This window comes from Bicyclus anynana, chromosome 7 (genome assembly GCF_947172395.1).
Source record: "Bicyclus anynana chromosome 7, ilBicAnyn1.1, whole genome shotgun sequence".
NCBI classification, from domain to species: domain Eukaryota; kingdom Metazoa; phylum Arthropoda; class Insecta; order Lepidoptera; family Nymphalidae; genus Bicyclus; species Bicyclus anynana.
The window spans coordinates 10491752-10508757 of NC_069089.1; the positions used below are offsets into that span (position 1 = coordinate 10491752).

Here is a 17006-nt window from a genome sequence, read left to right on the forward strand (position 1 = left end):
GTATAGGCTTATTTCTCGATCTAGCTAAAGCGTTTGATACCATATCTCGGAAAATACTGATTGCTAAATTAGAGGCCCTCGGAATACGCGGTGTAACGCTACAATGGTTTCAATCTTATTTAACTGACCGCAAACAAAAAGTTACTATTGATGAGTTATCTAGTGATCAAACAGAAATTCACTTCGGAGTTCCTCAAGGTAGTGTGCTTGGCCCTACCTTATTTTTGACCTACATAAACGACCTCTGTGCACTTAGCCTTAATCAAGCACGATTGTTCAGCTTTGCGGACGACACTGCAATAATATTCCACGGTGATAGTTGGGATTCAGTAAGACATCTATGTCAACAAGGCTTACAGGATGTTTCTTCATGGCTTGGAGACCATCTTCTTACGCTTAATGGTAACAAAACCAAATTCATTGCTTTCAGAATGTCAACTCGAACGGATCCAAAAGAACAACTACATATTAAACTACACTCATGCAAATATAATCCTGATAAAACCTGTCAATGTCCTACACTGGAACATGTCAGAGACATAAAATATCTAGGAGTTATACTAGATGAAGGGTTGAGATGGGATAAACATATATACGCATTAAGTGGTAGATTAAGAAAGCTCATATTCATATTTAAAAAACTTCGTAATGTGGCCAACGAAGAGGTTATTGGGCTTTTGTATGAGTCATTTTGCCAGTCTATTTTAAGCTATTGCCTGCCCGCCTGGGGGGGAGCCTGCAAAAGCTACTTCATGAAATTAGAGCGAGCCCAGCGAGCAGTTTTGAAAGCTGCCTACAAAAAGCCATTCCAATATCCAACTGATACTCTGTACCGCGAACTTGGTTATCTGCGTGTTAGACAACTTTACATCAAAAGTGTCGTTTTGAGGTTTCACAAAACGGCAGCTTTGACAGTAAACAAGCGCTTTCGTCTTCAAAGGTGGATATGTCCTGTGTTACGCACCCAGTTTGCACGTAAATCTTTCGCCTTCTCCGGACCATTCATATACACTAAAGTCAACAGAGCACTTAAAATCACACACGTGTCGAGGTATAAATGCAAACAACTATTAAATAAATGGTTTGAGGAAATTAATTATGAAGAAACCGAAAAATTGCTGAAATTAAATTAAACTATGTGATTAACGCATGGATTAATTTATTGACATACACACACTCACACATTCCCCCACACACACCACAAACACACAACACACACATACACACCCAACACCACACACGCATATTCACATAATATATATTGTAATTATTTTGAATTATATAAACTTAGCATTAAGAACTTACCACCTAACTTAACTTGTTTGTCACACACTTCATAAACTGTTATATTCTTGTTTCACTACTGTGGAAGAAAGTGATTACCACAATACAGGGAATCCTAGTGTGGAGATCACAGACTTATGTAAATTATTTTTATGTGTACTAGTGAATCAATAAATATTATTATTATTATATTATTATTATTGGTGTCTCACGAAGGTTATCTCACGAACACATTCAAGTTATTCGGATGCAAGTGGAGATATTTGACGTAACTTGATAGAAAATTAATTAATTCAAATTTAATTTAAGTATTACAGACGTGAATACTACAAAATATCAATCTAATTTAACAGCCCAATATGAAGCCAGGCTTCGCGATCCATAGAGAAAGGATTTTATACCGACTACGCTTGGTGGTGGAATATTTGGTTTTCAATGTAGATACATAAGGCTTGAACCGACTAAAAGCCGTGATAGCCCAGTGGATATGACCTCCGATTCCAGAGGATGTGGGTTCGAATCCGGTCCGAGGCATGCACCTCCAACTTTTCAGTTGCCTGCATTTTAAGAAATTAAATATCACGTGTCTCAAACAGTGAAGCAAAAACATCGTGAGGAAACCTACATACTAGAGAATTTTCTCAATTCTCTGCGTGTGTGAAGTCTGCTAATCCTCATTGGTCTGCGTGGTGGACTATTGGCCTAACCCCTTTTCATTCTGAGAGGAGACTCGAGCTCAGCAGTGAAATATGAATTGATAATGATGCTGATGCCGTCATCAAGCGAGTCGCAGGGATTCGCTGGATGCAGTTGGCTCAGTATCGTGATGTTTGGAAGTCCCTACAAAAGGCCTATGTCCTGCAGTGGACGTCCATCGGCTGATATGATGATGATGATGATGATGATGAATGATGCTGATAACATATTTGTATATAATAGTGTAAAATGTTTGGGTAAGTATGATAACTTGGTTTTTTCATTTCGTGGGTCCGAATTACATTTCTGCATTTATATTGTGAATACAAATAAAAGCACGTATGCAAGAATACATTTACATAATCACACTGCATAATAAGAAGACGCCAGAACTTTTAAAATGTAGGTACGCGTACATTCGTTTTTACAAGACTTTTTTTTAAATATGCAGTATTTTTTAACCGACTTCAAAAAAAGGAGGAGGTTCATTTTTGTAATGTTTGTTACCTCATAATTCTTAACCAATTTTGATTTAACGCAAGCCCTTTAAATCATGTAGTTATAGGATTTTCAGACAGTTATTTCCCGTGGTTCCTTCAGAAACGGATTTAATTAATACGCCACTGGCTTGGCACCGCTTTCAAAGTGATCAGAAGGTAGCACATACGATGTTATTTTTTGTTTTTTTACTTTATTTTTGTGATTTTGAAATCGGTTAAATTTTTTTGTTTAAAAGATTTTATATTGTAGGGTACTTGTAAAATTTTCAACGAAAATAAGACTGTATAGCTGGTTGGAAAATTCGATAGTTTCCTTTACTTAACTCGGACAGATTTTCACCACCGAACGTTTTTTATTCTTTAGTTAACCCTTGACTACAATCTCACCAGATGGTAAGTGATGATACAATCAAAGATGGAAGCGGGCTAACTTGTTAGGAGGAGGATGAAAATTCACACCCGTTTCGGTTTCTACATGACATCGTACCAGAACGCTAAATCGCTTGGCTTGGCACCGCTTGGTAAATAGCTACGGCCGAAACGAAAGCAATTACGAGTAAATCACTTACCTTTCGATGCTGCAGACCCGCCTAGTCCCCAGGATACCTTGACAAAGCCTTCATTAACACTACATGAACTGGCCCGCGGCCTCGACAATTACAAGATATTGCCTTTTGCACACCAAGATTAAATCAAATTAATACGAAAAATCTGAAAAATGCCGAATTGCACGTAGCACCACCTGGTTTCCGGGTTATTTGGAAAAATACAATAGAAATACATGCGTACGAACTCCGCCCGTGTCGTACTGAACTCGATAATGGCGGACGAGCGGTAAGGTCGCTTTTTTATAACTACCCTCAAATCGTTGATTAACCTAGTCGAGAAGAAATAATTGTAGAGAGAGTAGAATTGTATTTTAAAATTAAATGTGAAAAACCATGTGACACTCTTGTTTTAGACGAGCCTTTCTAATTAAAATATTAAGATAATTAAATACGCCCCAAAGTTGTGCTAATGCTGTTCTAACTACTAACAAAACCTTATATAACTTAATAGCGAATTTCATCATCTAGACTTAGACATTAGAGATTGTCTTTTGAACTTTGTGGCAAAGATAATAAACACTTTAATTTTAAACGTCTTCATTTAGCTTGGAAATTTATGCCATTGTATTCTCTAGTTAAATAGTGAATATCTATTCAGACTCGGTTGTTAAGTTTAGGAATAAGATTCATCTCCATAACTCTTAGAAGCTAAATTATTCTCATTTTGTGTGATTATTTCGTTATAATCTAGGTATTGAGTATCATTTTAAACTGTAAGTTCATATTTATTTTATTTGGCATGCTATTGTAACTACTCAGACTTCAAAAAAGGAGAAGTTTCTAATATTTTCAGTTTATAGTCATACATTTATGTAATTAAGAGAGAAAGATCGAAAAAGGCCTTAAATATGTAAAAAAGTCTTCGTCAGAGTGTAAGGAACTAATTCAGCACGGACCCTCATTATCATTTTTGCCATCGCATTGCAAGGCACCAAGTGAGTTTCATCCCTATATATACCATAAATACTACTACGAGAATAACAAGGAACTTGGTTCCAAAAACAAAAAAAAAGAAAATTGCACAGTAAAAATTCTTAAACCAAAAAGCTTGTAGTTACAGAAAACGCAGGTCGTGTTCTACAGAACAAAAATCTCTACAAGGCTATTTTTAATCCACACTATAAATTGGCACTCCACTCAACTCGAGGCTGATAATAGAGTTGAGCAACAGAAGCCCGGCATGAATAATTCACTTAATCGAAACTAAAGACGAAGTGTTGGCAATTTCGCTTCTGCCAATTAGAGCGGTTTCAGACTAGCGTTTTATACGCGCGTATTACTCGTTTTTGGAAGCGCCATGTAGGCGCGTATAGGGCGCGCCTTTTGGCACAGGCTTAACTCGTACTAGCGTTGACGCGTTTTTAAACTCGTATAAGCGCGAGCCGCTTGTATATATGTTTCTTCGTCTGAATCTATGTTGATACTGACACGACACACCGTTTCGAGCGAACACGCCGAAATATGCCCGTTTATGCGAGTCCGATTTTTTAAAACGCGTACCTGATGTAGCGTGCGTGTAAGCGCGTAAGCTGAAACGACCTTATACCTACGCGCAAAAAATACGCTAGTCTAAAATCACTCTTAGGTAGCAACTTTTGTTACAAGTAGCTACAAAGACTTTAAACTCTTGAAATCTGTAGAAAATGTATTGGTAGGAAGAGATATGATTTTCAGTTTATATCTTTTACCAGTTGCACTAAGTTTCCTATTTAATTGCTGAATTTTCCATCATAATCACATTACCACACCAGAATCCCGCGGTTTTACTCGCGTAGTTCCCATTTCCGTTGTAATATGTGGATAATGTATAGTCCATGTTACTATCTTACTAATGTAGCTTTCCATGAGTAAAAGAATTTTTAAAATCGGTCCAAAGGTTTCGAAGACTATTCGTAACAAAAAAAAATTAAATCTTACCTATTTCTAATATCAGTGGACAGTAGATAGAGAACTTTACTTACTTTTTATATAAAACAAAGTTGGCATTACTCTATTTATAATTCCAGAACTAACTCTAAACCATAATGGCTAAAACGTTCTGGATGAAATTTCGTACAGGGATATAATACAATTTGGAATAGCACATAGCACGAAATATAAATAATAATACTTTTATTCTCGACTAGCGGACGCCCGCGACTTCATCCGCCCTTAGACCTCTTTAATCCAGCCCTTACAGTAGTATCTCTGTAAAAATAGAGTAACTTCTCCCGTTTTCCCAACATTTCCCTTCACTCTGTTGCTCTGCTCCTATTGATCGTAGCGTGATAAAAAGTATACTATAACCAGCCCAGGAGTATGATGAATAATTGTACCAAGTTTCGTTAAAATCCGTTAAGTAGTTTTTGTTTCTATAACGAACATACAGACAGATAAAAATTATACTGATTGCATTTTTGGCACCAGTATCGATCACTAATCACCCCCTGATAGTTATTTTGGAAATATGTTTCATGTACAGAATTGACCTCTCTACAGATTTATTATAAGTATCGAAGATATTCCTGCGAGGACAAAATCTACTATAGTGTTCGGTGATTAATATATCGAGTTGTGCTTTCAAACAAGAATTATTAGTTGTTAAACATAATATATTGTGCTGTTTATACATAATATATTGCACTGTTTGCAGACTATAAATTAGTTTTAACCCAGCCATTAGCCAATGATACATTTTGTGTTTACTGAACATCAAAATCCATTGGGCTTAAAATAGATAAATATTCATATCTTATTCCGCTGCGTCTGTCTATCTATCTGCCTGTTCGCGATAAACTTGAAGTACTGAACAGATTTTCACGTGGCTTCCACCAATAAATAGAAAGATTCATGAGGTAGGTTTACATATATAATTAGTCAAGATTTTACGTAAATCTGTTAGAATATGGCGATAATTGTGGGAAGTGTCGGAATTTTTCACAAAAATGGTCCGTTACTCGTACAATGAAAGTTTTCATTGATATTCTCGAGGACAAAGTCGCAGGCGTGTGCTAGTCATTAACTAATTCAACATTAACGAATTGTCTTAGACCAGTCAAATTTTGTACGAAATTATTGTACCTACCAAGGATTTCTAAGAAACTAAACCATCAATCGTGGCTTGGTAAAAATAGTTTCAGAGCACGAACGAAATGGGTTTCTAGTCGATGGTGCGTGAGGAAAAAGGGTAACAGGTACTTACCCTTTTTAACGACAAACGAACCTAAAATCCGATTTTACTTCCATACTGATATGAATGATGAAATACTGTAAATGCGAATGTAAGTGTGCATGTCCTTTTAACGGTTAAACCGTGAGACCGATTTGCCAAACTTGAAATAGGACCTCGGAGCAGTTTTTATTGCAAAATTAATTAAAGGGAGTACAATGGGAGTTGAAAGTTTGTATGGAAAGTCTGTACTATCATAAATATATATAAAAATAATCTACTAAAAGAATTAGTAGTTATATTATTAGCAATGGGCACATTGAGTATCATTATGTTATGGGATTAAAAAGTGGATGGAACAAGCGACTTCTTTCGAAAGAAACCGCGGGCGTCCGCTAGTTTTCTGTATTTAGTTTTCTTATCAATCTGGTAACCCACACTTACATGTTGTAGAAATGTTCCTGCCTTTTGTGAGAAAACAGCGTTTTAAAGTTTCTGTACAAAAGAAAGGCGGACAAATTGCGGGAGACGGGATATGTCTTCAGTACGATTTTTTGATATTATTGCTTCGCTTCGGTGTTTGGCCTAAGTCAAAAGAAAAGCAAATTGTAATATTCCTAATTTTGCAACCCATTTTCAAATATCTACAGAACATTCTAATTATTAAAAGGCAAGAAGGAAAAGATCTTTGTTAAGAAAAGCCTTTACAATATTTAATTACAATATTAAATTGTTATATTGTAGGAAATAGTAGTCTGAGACAGATATGACGTCGTTCGATCTCGTAATCTGCAAAGAGTAGGGAGTTAGAGAAGGGAAGCGATCGATTGACGGGAACGACTTGCGATATAAGGCGCCCGTCGTACGGTCGGCTTCAGTATTATATTAATTTACTCTTTGTTCAGGATAGGCGGGAAGAGTGACTTGAGTGGAAAAAGGGAGTGTTTATTAACAGTCAAAGGCGCCTTTAACCCTACACACAGCGTCCACAAGTGCGTGACTCCATTTAAGGTCATTCTCTTCCATTCTAGGGTCTTATTTTGGTTACAGTTTGATTTGTTAATTAAGTTGTCTTTACAAATGTTGAATATCATAACCTTGTGTTTGACATTGGTTTTCTTATTTTTGTAATCCACTTCTGACTATAGTAGGTACCTATTGTCTGCTCTGCTACCCGCTACCAGACTAAATGTGGGACGATGTTCCAACCCGTGAAATATGGTCATATTGTGCCATGCATCAAATTCCTAACCTATTGAAGTGTAAACAAGACCAACAATATTTCTAAGAAACCACATCGCAAACTTTTATGGCACTGATCCACATCACAAAGGATCAAGATATTGCGCATTAGCCACTTTCAGTTTGTGCTATTTTTATCCCAACATTGTACTATTGAAGCTACAACAGAATAGAGGTAAATCCGATCTTGAAATATATTATACTTCATGATGGTATTTACCTCTATTTAGACCTCTCACTAGTTTGTGAGCAACTAAGAATATGATAATGTATTAAGTCAATGACTTCTACTTATTAGCCATGGTGAATTATGGTTATTTTATTATTATGGTTAGCCACTACACGTGAAATCCCAATTTGTAAACAAAAGAACAAATTTCGAACGAAACGAGAGTTTTTTTGCATGATGTTGACATTACGGGCTAGGATTTATACGACAAAAAACGTACACATCTGCGCGGTTTCACTAATTTTTGCAACATAAAAGGTACTTTTTACTATCGTTATCGTCGTTATTGAGAGTGGGTGTAATGCTATATAGAGTGTATCATTGTATGGAAAGCAAGTCAAAGTCATGTGATGTCGACGCTTTAGCGAGTTTGTCGTTAAATCAAGTGACGTTACATGGAGTTTACACTGTACTTATTAAAACTAAAACTAAATAAGTACGATATTTCTAATAACTAATTTCTGTAAAGTTAAAACTGGATATGCGTTACTTATCCAATAATAGTGTGGATATCAACTACCTAACTAGATATTCCGTTTGACCACATAAACAAGCACGGCTTGATATATCTATAAAATAATCCATTAATCTTAGGATATCGACAAAATTATAGACATTGGCTTCTTGCCAAGAGTTCGAATAAAGCTGTTATCGAAACCTACCTAAAATAAACATTTTTTTAAGCTAACCAATACTGATTCGAGGAGAATGATAACAGCCATCTATCACTGCGATCTCACACGTACGAGAGCGGGGAGATGCTTGAGATTGTCACGACGGATGGATAAAAAAGTATCTACTTAAGTACAGTTACGAGTAGGTATAGTATACCTACCGAGACAACGAATTTTGATCGAGGACGCGTTTGGTAGAGTAATAGGTATTATTTTTATTTTCATTGTAATATGATTTTCTATTTATTATAGTTATACTGGTTGTTTTCTTTTTTATCGGCAGGCTATGATGCTGTCATTATAAACCCCTTCTTGGCACGACAAGCCCAAACAGCTACGAATAGAATTAGGATCTTGGACCTTCGAGAATAATTTAGTTTAGGTAGGTATATATAATCCGAGCGATAAAACCCAGACCCGACACAAAAATCTTATCTTGAGGTAGATACATAATAACATAATAATATGTAGGTAGGTATGAGTAGGTACGTTTCTCTCGGAAACCGTAGCATCTATAGAAAATGTTGACTCTAGTCTCTACAACTTTCAATAGTAAACTCAATTAACTAAATAAATTAATTAAGTTGCGGATAATCGCAATACAAATCAATTACAATTTACGCTAGAGTAGTTCTTGCCGACTTTCTTAAAGCTTATTTACTTTAACCATTTCCAATCCTTACCTTGGTCTGTCCATAACAGTTAAGGCGATCGCAATAAAGACTTCTATAGCAATATTGATCTTCTGTAAATCGATAAGTAAGTATAGTACGAGGCCTATAAGTGGCACCATGCGAAGTAACTCAATTTCGGATGATAACCTGGAATCACAATACAAGGTTAGCGCCATTACAATCGCGTACGACATTTTCAAAACTTTGACCACTCATATTGATTGAATGGTCGAATCAATCAATATGAGAGGTCAAAGTTTTGAAAATTACACAAGCAACTAACTATAAAGAGAGCAAGAAGAATGGTGTATTTTTTAATGAAAATAATATAACTGATTCTTTAAATAAAATATAAAAAGCTTTGAAAAATTCTGTATCAATGATTAACATTATTATTGTAAAAGAAAGTAAACGTATTGACATGTTGATAAAAGGCCCAGCAAAGTCATCAGTGTTATTCCAAATCACAGAACTCCAAAACTTAACAACATGTAGAAGTAAGTATGTATTTTAAACTTTTGATTTAATATTTGTTTTGTATTATAATAAGCAACGCAGCTATAGGTACTGTTTCAACTACTACTTAAAAAGTTAAAAGGTTTAAAATTTTTAAATTTTCTGGGCAACCAAGGAACATTTGTTTAACTAATTTTATAATTGAATCTGCGCAGGCATTGGTTTGGCTCAACTTACTTGCCGGGGCTTATACATACATTAAACAGACTTCGTAGCTAGAAAGTTGCAGTATTTTACAACCGCTTCCAACGACTCCTTTAATAAAGAGACGAACACAGAATTAAAGAATATATAATCACTACGTTTTACAAAGAATGGCCTTTACTACCTCCAATCTATGATAACTTCAAACAACAACGTCGTGGCAACACAATCAACCTCTAAACTGTCTCACTCTGCACTGTGCATCAAGTAAAGACGAAATTCGTTATTTCTTATCCAGACGTGGATTTCATTAACCCCGATTTAAGAGATCTGAAGATTAATCTCACTTAGCTCACGAACAGTGCCAGATTAAGGTAACATGGTGCCCAATCTTTCATTGCCACTTAAGTTACCTACAAAGAATTAATAAAAAAAGGTTAATAGGTAGGTACGTACCATACGCTGAGTACCTATATATACATGTTGTTCTGCCTGCCCTTATCCCATGTACAGGGGGTCGGTACAATATGATTTCATATTTTTTTGGACTTTTCGGAGGGATTCCAATTTTTTTTTCCTCGATCGTCTCTGGTGCCCTGATGTCCTAAGCAATTGCATAAAATAGCATATAGGCTATACCGTCACTTGATAAACTAATACTCGTGTCTTCTGGGAGACGTTCTTATAGAAACGAAGCAGCTTATGAACGGTAGGTGCCTCGCGGTTTCACCCACCTAGCTCCCGTTCCCCATTCCCTCTCGTTAGAAGAAATGCGGGGAATAAACCCTATGACACTCACGAATAACGTGGTTTTTATTTGTAAAAAAATCTGATACCTCCCTATACTACCTCAAAAACTGACTTTACCTCTTTAAAAAATTGTACCTAAAAACTACTACTCTATGCTAAAGACATAGATACTCTATCCCAAACTCCGGTACAGCGGTGCCATTCTACCTACAACAAATATATACACAATTAGCTGACGATTTTTTTTCATTGTATGCCAAAAAAATTGTGCTTCATTTATGAAATCGGCTCGCCAAGCCTGCGGACGACCGCAACGCATATCCCGACAGTGACAGCTTGTGGCTTTGTTTACATTTGTTTAACTTAACATCATTATAACAATATTTATAATGATGTTAAGTTAAACAAACTACGTTCAACTATTATTGTTCTGATAGTTGTTTCAGTCAATGGTCTTATAGCGAAAAGCTTCGACCAACACCTTAAGAAGCTTTCGCTTAACTGTTGTATCAAGAGACGTATACAAAAGGCTGTGATTCTTGAGACGGCGCGTATTGTGAGGAGGTTCCTCACTCTGGAGCCCTGACCACCGGTTGCTTGGGCACTCAAATGTCCCGCAGGTTGATTTTTTTTTATAAATTTTTAATAGTGTTTTGTATTTTATATTTATATTGACATTGTTAAAAATTTAAAACAAAAGGAACTAATAAATAAATGAGAGAAAAAAAAAATATAATTATACCTATATTTATTTATTTTACCATAAAATTGCCTATAGGTACTCTACTGAGATACTTGTAAGTACTTAATTCAATACTTATAATAGTTAGGTATTGTATTATTAAATAATAAGCCATTTGATCCTCGATAGACGATATGTCAGCAAGGCAAAAACTGAAATTGAACACCTCTTCAGGAGTGCCCATGCACTGTCAACATACGTAGTATAAGTAAACCTATTGTTGAGTATGTACGTGTTTAAAGGTATAATATACAGGTTGTCCCTTAAATATTACGACATACTCTACAGGGTGACAGCTGACATCAAGGCCTACTAAAATAACGCAATATATGTTAGGCCTTGGTGTCAGTTATCAGCCTGTAGAGTATGTCGTAATATTTACGGGACATCCTGTAAACATTACTTATCGAGTGTGGCTGTAGTTTAAGTAGTTGATTTTTAAAAAAGAATATCTTTTGTAAACGCAGGTAGGTACTAATAATAATTCTAATTGCTGCAAGTCACTCTAAGCTCAACGTCGCTAGACTTTGCGAGTTTCCAGACTGTTAAAAAAATGTTTGAATGCAAACTAAGAATGTTCGTCTGGGAAGTTTGGGAAAAACGCTTAAAACTGTTCAAAAGTTTGGATAGGTAGGTAGGTAGGTAGGTATACCTACTCGTACCAAACACGAATATCTAAAGCCTAGAATTAGTATCAAACAAATTAGAAATGAAGGTAGAAAACGCATGTCATTTCGCATGTTTATTTTAAATTGTGTATTGATTGTATGTAAAATGTTATTCAAAAGTAACTATAATTATCTAATTTTTAACTTATTAGGTAATCCAATTTATTTTCATTAATTGAAGAACAAGTTAATTTTTTATGTATTAATGTTTTATGTATTATTTAATTTGTTTATTGGTAAACAATACACATCGAGTAGAGCTGTAATATAGATAGGGGAAGTACGTACAAAATGACATATAGTTTTGGTTTTGGGTCATAACTCTTTAATGGTAAATCACAGCGCATTCATATTTGCACACCAGTAATCTTAGGTTTCATATCTTTGATTTATAATATATACTTAAAAGATAAACAAAGTAGAAAAAAAAATAATTTTAAATTTAACAGAGATCAACGAAATCCATTTTGTCCATATGCTATGGACAAAATGGCATACCACATACGGACTAAATGACATACACGGCAAAAGTTTTAAAATTATAAGCAAAGCTCGCAAATGAACCGCTTGGTTCGTTTAGAAACGTCCGCGCAAGAAGCGTGGGCCCAATGCGAACATTTTAAACACCGCAACCAGTCTTCTCCAGGTTTTGATCGTGAATAAAGATCGTTGCAATATATGCATGCGCAATCTTCTTCGTCATCTTGAGTGTAATTTGGACAATTTTCTTCTTCGCTGTCTTCATGGAATATGGTTTTGGTAACCTTTCGTTTTTTCTTCTCTGAAGGAGCTTTAGGCTCATTTTTAGCCTTAATTTCGTTCATATTTGGAGTGGAAGTCAAAACTAAAGATGTTTGGTGTTTCTTTGGCTTACGTTTGCCTTGGCCACTTACGTAAAGTCCTTTTGGGACAGGAGATAAAACTTCAATAGGCACTGCTAAAGTATGAGATGAGGGATGTAATTCATTACCAATAGATGGGCAATTTTCATTTGCAGCAGGTATAATAAGGTCTTGACCAGTGTTTGCTGTTAAATTATCAGTTGTTTCAGTAGAGTCGGTTGTTTGAACTGTTGTGTCGTTATTGTCAGGTGTAACGGCGCGGATTATATGTTGCGTTCCAGGAAGTGACATTAAATTGTCTAGCTGTTGTGTGGAGGGTCCTGATATGGGAACTGGAATAGGACCTATTTGCTGATGAAATTGCATATTGGTGGTGTCTGCCAGTGCAGGTATGTTTGTAGTCTCTGCTGGTTCATACATATAATCGGGAAATATTTCAGGATTTAGAGGCCAAATCCCAGTGCTCTTAAATCCGTTACAACCATTTTGCACTGTAGCTGCCTTACCATAAGCTTCTTTGAACAGGCCAGCAATTTGAAATTGTGTAACAACACGCCCTGGGTGTTGTTTAAGCTATTTGGATGTCTCTTGGCTGAAATATGTCTTCAAAGGCGCGAAAAATGAGACATCCAAAGGCTGGAGACGATGAGTGCAATGTGGAGGTAGACACAAAATAATAATGCCGTTTTGTTTCGCATATTCTAAAGTTTCAAGCCCTTTGTGGCTTACATGCCCGTCGACAATCAATATAACTTTATCGTCAATAGATGATTTAACAAAGTTTTGAAAGTGTTTGAGCCATTTCAGAAATAAATCCGTTGTCATCCATCCTGATGGTTGAGCTACACCTAAAGTGCCAGGAGGTGCTTCATCGACCAACTCTTTTTTCATATTTTTCCTAGAAAATATCATCATCGGCGGAACAAAGGTACCAATAGCATTAACACAACAAACAACAGTGGTGTTAGTTCCACGTTCTGCGCTAGTTATTACGCCAACTTGCTTCCTACCAGTAGAAGCCAAAATCTTGTGGGGTTTTTGTACAGTAGACAGGCTTGATTCGTCAGTATTATAAATTCTGTGTGGCCCAATTTTCTCAGATTCCAGCAGATGTCCGTAAATCTCAAAAAACTTTTTGACTTGAGGTCGATTAAAGGCCTGAGCACGAGCAGCTGAAGTAGCTTCTGGTTTGCGTAAAGAAATATCTTTATTTCGTCTTAAAAACCCTTCTAACCATTCTTGACCAGCTTTTCGTTTTTGCGGGTTAAATTTGTGAGCAAACCCGTTTTTTTCAGCTAGCTCAAAAGCTAATTCTTGAACAGACGTTCGCGTCAGCCCAAATAAACGAGACTCTAGTAATTTCAAATGCTCAACCATTTTTTTTTCCAATTCAGGTGTAAAAGTAGCTTTCCAACATCCTAGACCTTTTGCAGACGACTCTAAAGTTTTGTTACTATTCGATACATGTCTTCTTAGTGTTGCTTGAGGGACTCCAAATGTCTTCGAAGCCAACAGCCAGCCCATTCTATTACTGCGAACTGCTTCTATAGCTTTGCGCATTGATTCCTCACTCCAGGATTGACGATCAGTCGTACGCTTATAATTACGTGGCATTTTGGTATCAGCTGTTAATATCTGTAAAGAAATTAACAGCTAGTTAACGAGAAACAGGTGTTGGGTACCTATAGTGGAGTTCGTATGGACAAAACGACATATCTATGTCATTTTGTCCGTTACATATGTATGTCATTTTGTCCTTAAAGCGTTATAAAAAATCAAAATTCAACAATAAATGCTAAATGATTATTATTTATAAAAAAAACTACTTGAAGGCAACAACAAGTACTTAAGGGATGTAACATATGTAAACACAAGATAATATTATGAAAAATATAATATAAATACACAAAACTCGCTGCAGTTAAAAAAAAACTCGTAACTTACCAATGTTTGTCGTCAGCCATGACACCCAAACGAAAGACTGGCGCGAGTTCACGTTTTGACAGGTTAGTAATACCGGATAGAGTCATGTGATGTACTTATCTATGGCGGGCTAGAAGCGGCAGAATTTGAAATAAGATGCCTGTGTCATTTTGTCCGTATATGTCATTTTGTACGTATTTCCCCTATCTTTTAACGGTTGCTGACGATTTTTTAATCGATGTTAATCACACCATGTCACACTGATACATACTTTTATTGCTTTATATACTTTTCAATCATTTCATTATAATGTACTAGCGGACCTGTGTCAAGCTTCAAAGCGAACGAACAAAAAGCAAAAGCAAGCGAACTTATGTGCACTTCTTCCCTATCTATTATTATCATCTATTATTCTACACTACTCTACCCCTACCTTACCCATACCCTACCCTACCCCTACCCTACTCCTACCCTATCCTACCCCTATCCATCGACTCTTAAACATTTGTATGGGAAATATTAAAGGGTTGTTTAATAGTTTTCCCGGCAATTGTTCAAGACCAAGATAAGATTAATTCGTTCAGCCGTTCTGGAGTTTTAGCGAGACTAACGAATTTCATTTTTATATATAGTTATAGATTTTTTTTAATTAGGTACTCACTGGACGGAATGGCTAGATAATATTAAAAGTAAAGACAATATATTATATTCAAGCTTGGTACGTTCACTACCTACGAGTACTAAGTACCTACCAAAGAATTTCGATATTTGCAATATACATTGTGCTATTTTATATCGTTAGAAGCGCGATTGTTCCAACTCTCATTTCGCCCAATTGACCTAATTCGCGATAGATACAATGTGCAGTAGATCCAATTTGTGGTTGGTTCGATTCGTAGATACAATAAGCATTTATTACAAAATAAAATAATGACCTACCTACTGTATAAAAACAAACCTTAAAAAGAAAAATGCTATAGCTAACGGCTAAACCTCATTAGATACGTAGTCAATGTATATCTAACTGTAGGTATATCGTAATATTTTCCGTCTAGGATATTTTTTTCAATAAAATAAATCCTACTGCAGCGTTATCCATATAAATATTATTGTATAATCATTATTAGCGTACCCTTATAAATATTTAGTTCGTAGATTATCTATTGACAACGTACCAAATTGCAAGTCAGCATGTGGTCTGCACATGTGGCGTGCAGGCCACACTAACAATTAACAACTCAAGAACACATTACTAACCCAATGTAATAATAATTGTATATTAATATTATAATATCAACTATCTTAGCACCCATAACACAAGCTACTCTGTATGCTTACTTTGGGGCTAGATAGTGATGTGTATTGTTTAAGTATATTTATTTATTTATTTAATGTATTTAGTAATATTAAACCAGTTGAACAGTAAACGGCGATCGATAAACAGTACAGAACAGTAAACGCTTTTCTTTGCCCCCTCACCTAACCACACGCGGCAAACTACTACTCTCCAGTCAGGTCTCCAGTTCAATAATAGTTCAATAATAAGCATAGGAAAGGTATAGGATAAGTTTTCAACTTCACACAAAAGCCCTACCTAGTTGGTACCTCTACCTACTTACCCAAAAAGGTCAACCAGCTCTCGACCATACGAAGAGACCAATGGTGTCGTAAGAAGCACGGCGCAGTGATAGTTCCGTCCTCTATTTTTATTTCAGCCTTCGGGTCTCATGCTTCTGCGCCCAAACCCCCCGGTGTCGCCGTAGTGGTCTCACACGGAGCCATCGGCACTTACTCAACACGAAAAAAAAAGGGAAACCTTAACAGGCCGTACAGACTACTTTAGGAGGTATTTAAGTTGAGAACGAACGATTTTTGGGCGGTAAATCCAACAAATTGTTGTGTACTTGAATAAAATACTAAAGTAGTCTGTATGGCCTTTATACGCGCAGTTAAAGTTTGTCCCGAGGCGAAACGATTACGATACGTTACGTAGACGATTAGTGTTCTTGGCAGTGTGGAGTTTCATATAAAGAATAGAGGGCGGCCGGAGTTGATACGATGCCGATCCTTTTCCGATAACTCTGCTGCTGCCTGCTAAGCGTAGCCGCTCATCTGTCAAATAAGGTGTTGCATTAAATCATGTGATTCCTCCGCAGATTTCAATGTTTTCAGTGTGTGTGTGTGTGTGTGTTTTACCTATCTTATGGTATGTGTTTAGTTTCCAGTTTTTATTACAGTTTATTACTATGTATATTTTTATGGTACCTAGTCTATTCCTACTGGTTCCATGTCCATGATAAGACACAAGGGTAATACATAAACTGTGGAGCAATAATGATACGAGTAGATAGATACAAATTATTAAT

The 17006-nt window shown here is 36.1% G+C and overlaps 1 protein-coding gene across 1 annotated transcript; it reads right to left on the bottom strand.

Moving 5' to 3' along the window:
* Positions 1-12155: 12155 nt before the first annotated feature.
* On the bottom strand, positions 12156-14838 carry LOC112046479 (uncharacterized). The gene is made up of 2 exons (XM_052882599.1): positions 14662-14838; positions 12156-14352 (listed from the first exon to the last, which is right to left on the bottom strand). Exon 2 carries the CDS (start codon positions 14329-14331, stop codon positions 13291-13293), a length of 1041 nt encoding a protein of 346 aa, XP_052738559.1. The 5' UTR covers positions 14332-14352; positions 14662-14838; the 3' UTR covers positions 12156-13290.
* Positions 14839-17006: the final 2168 nt, after the last annotated feature.

Coding starts and splice junctions, on each gene's coding strand:
- LOC112046479 (XM_052882599.1), bottom strand. CDS start 14,331: ATGCCACGTAATTATAAGCGTACGACTGATCGTCAATCCTGGAGTGAG.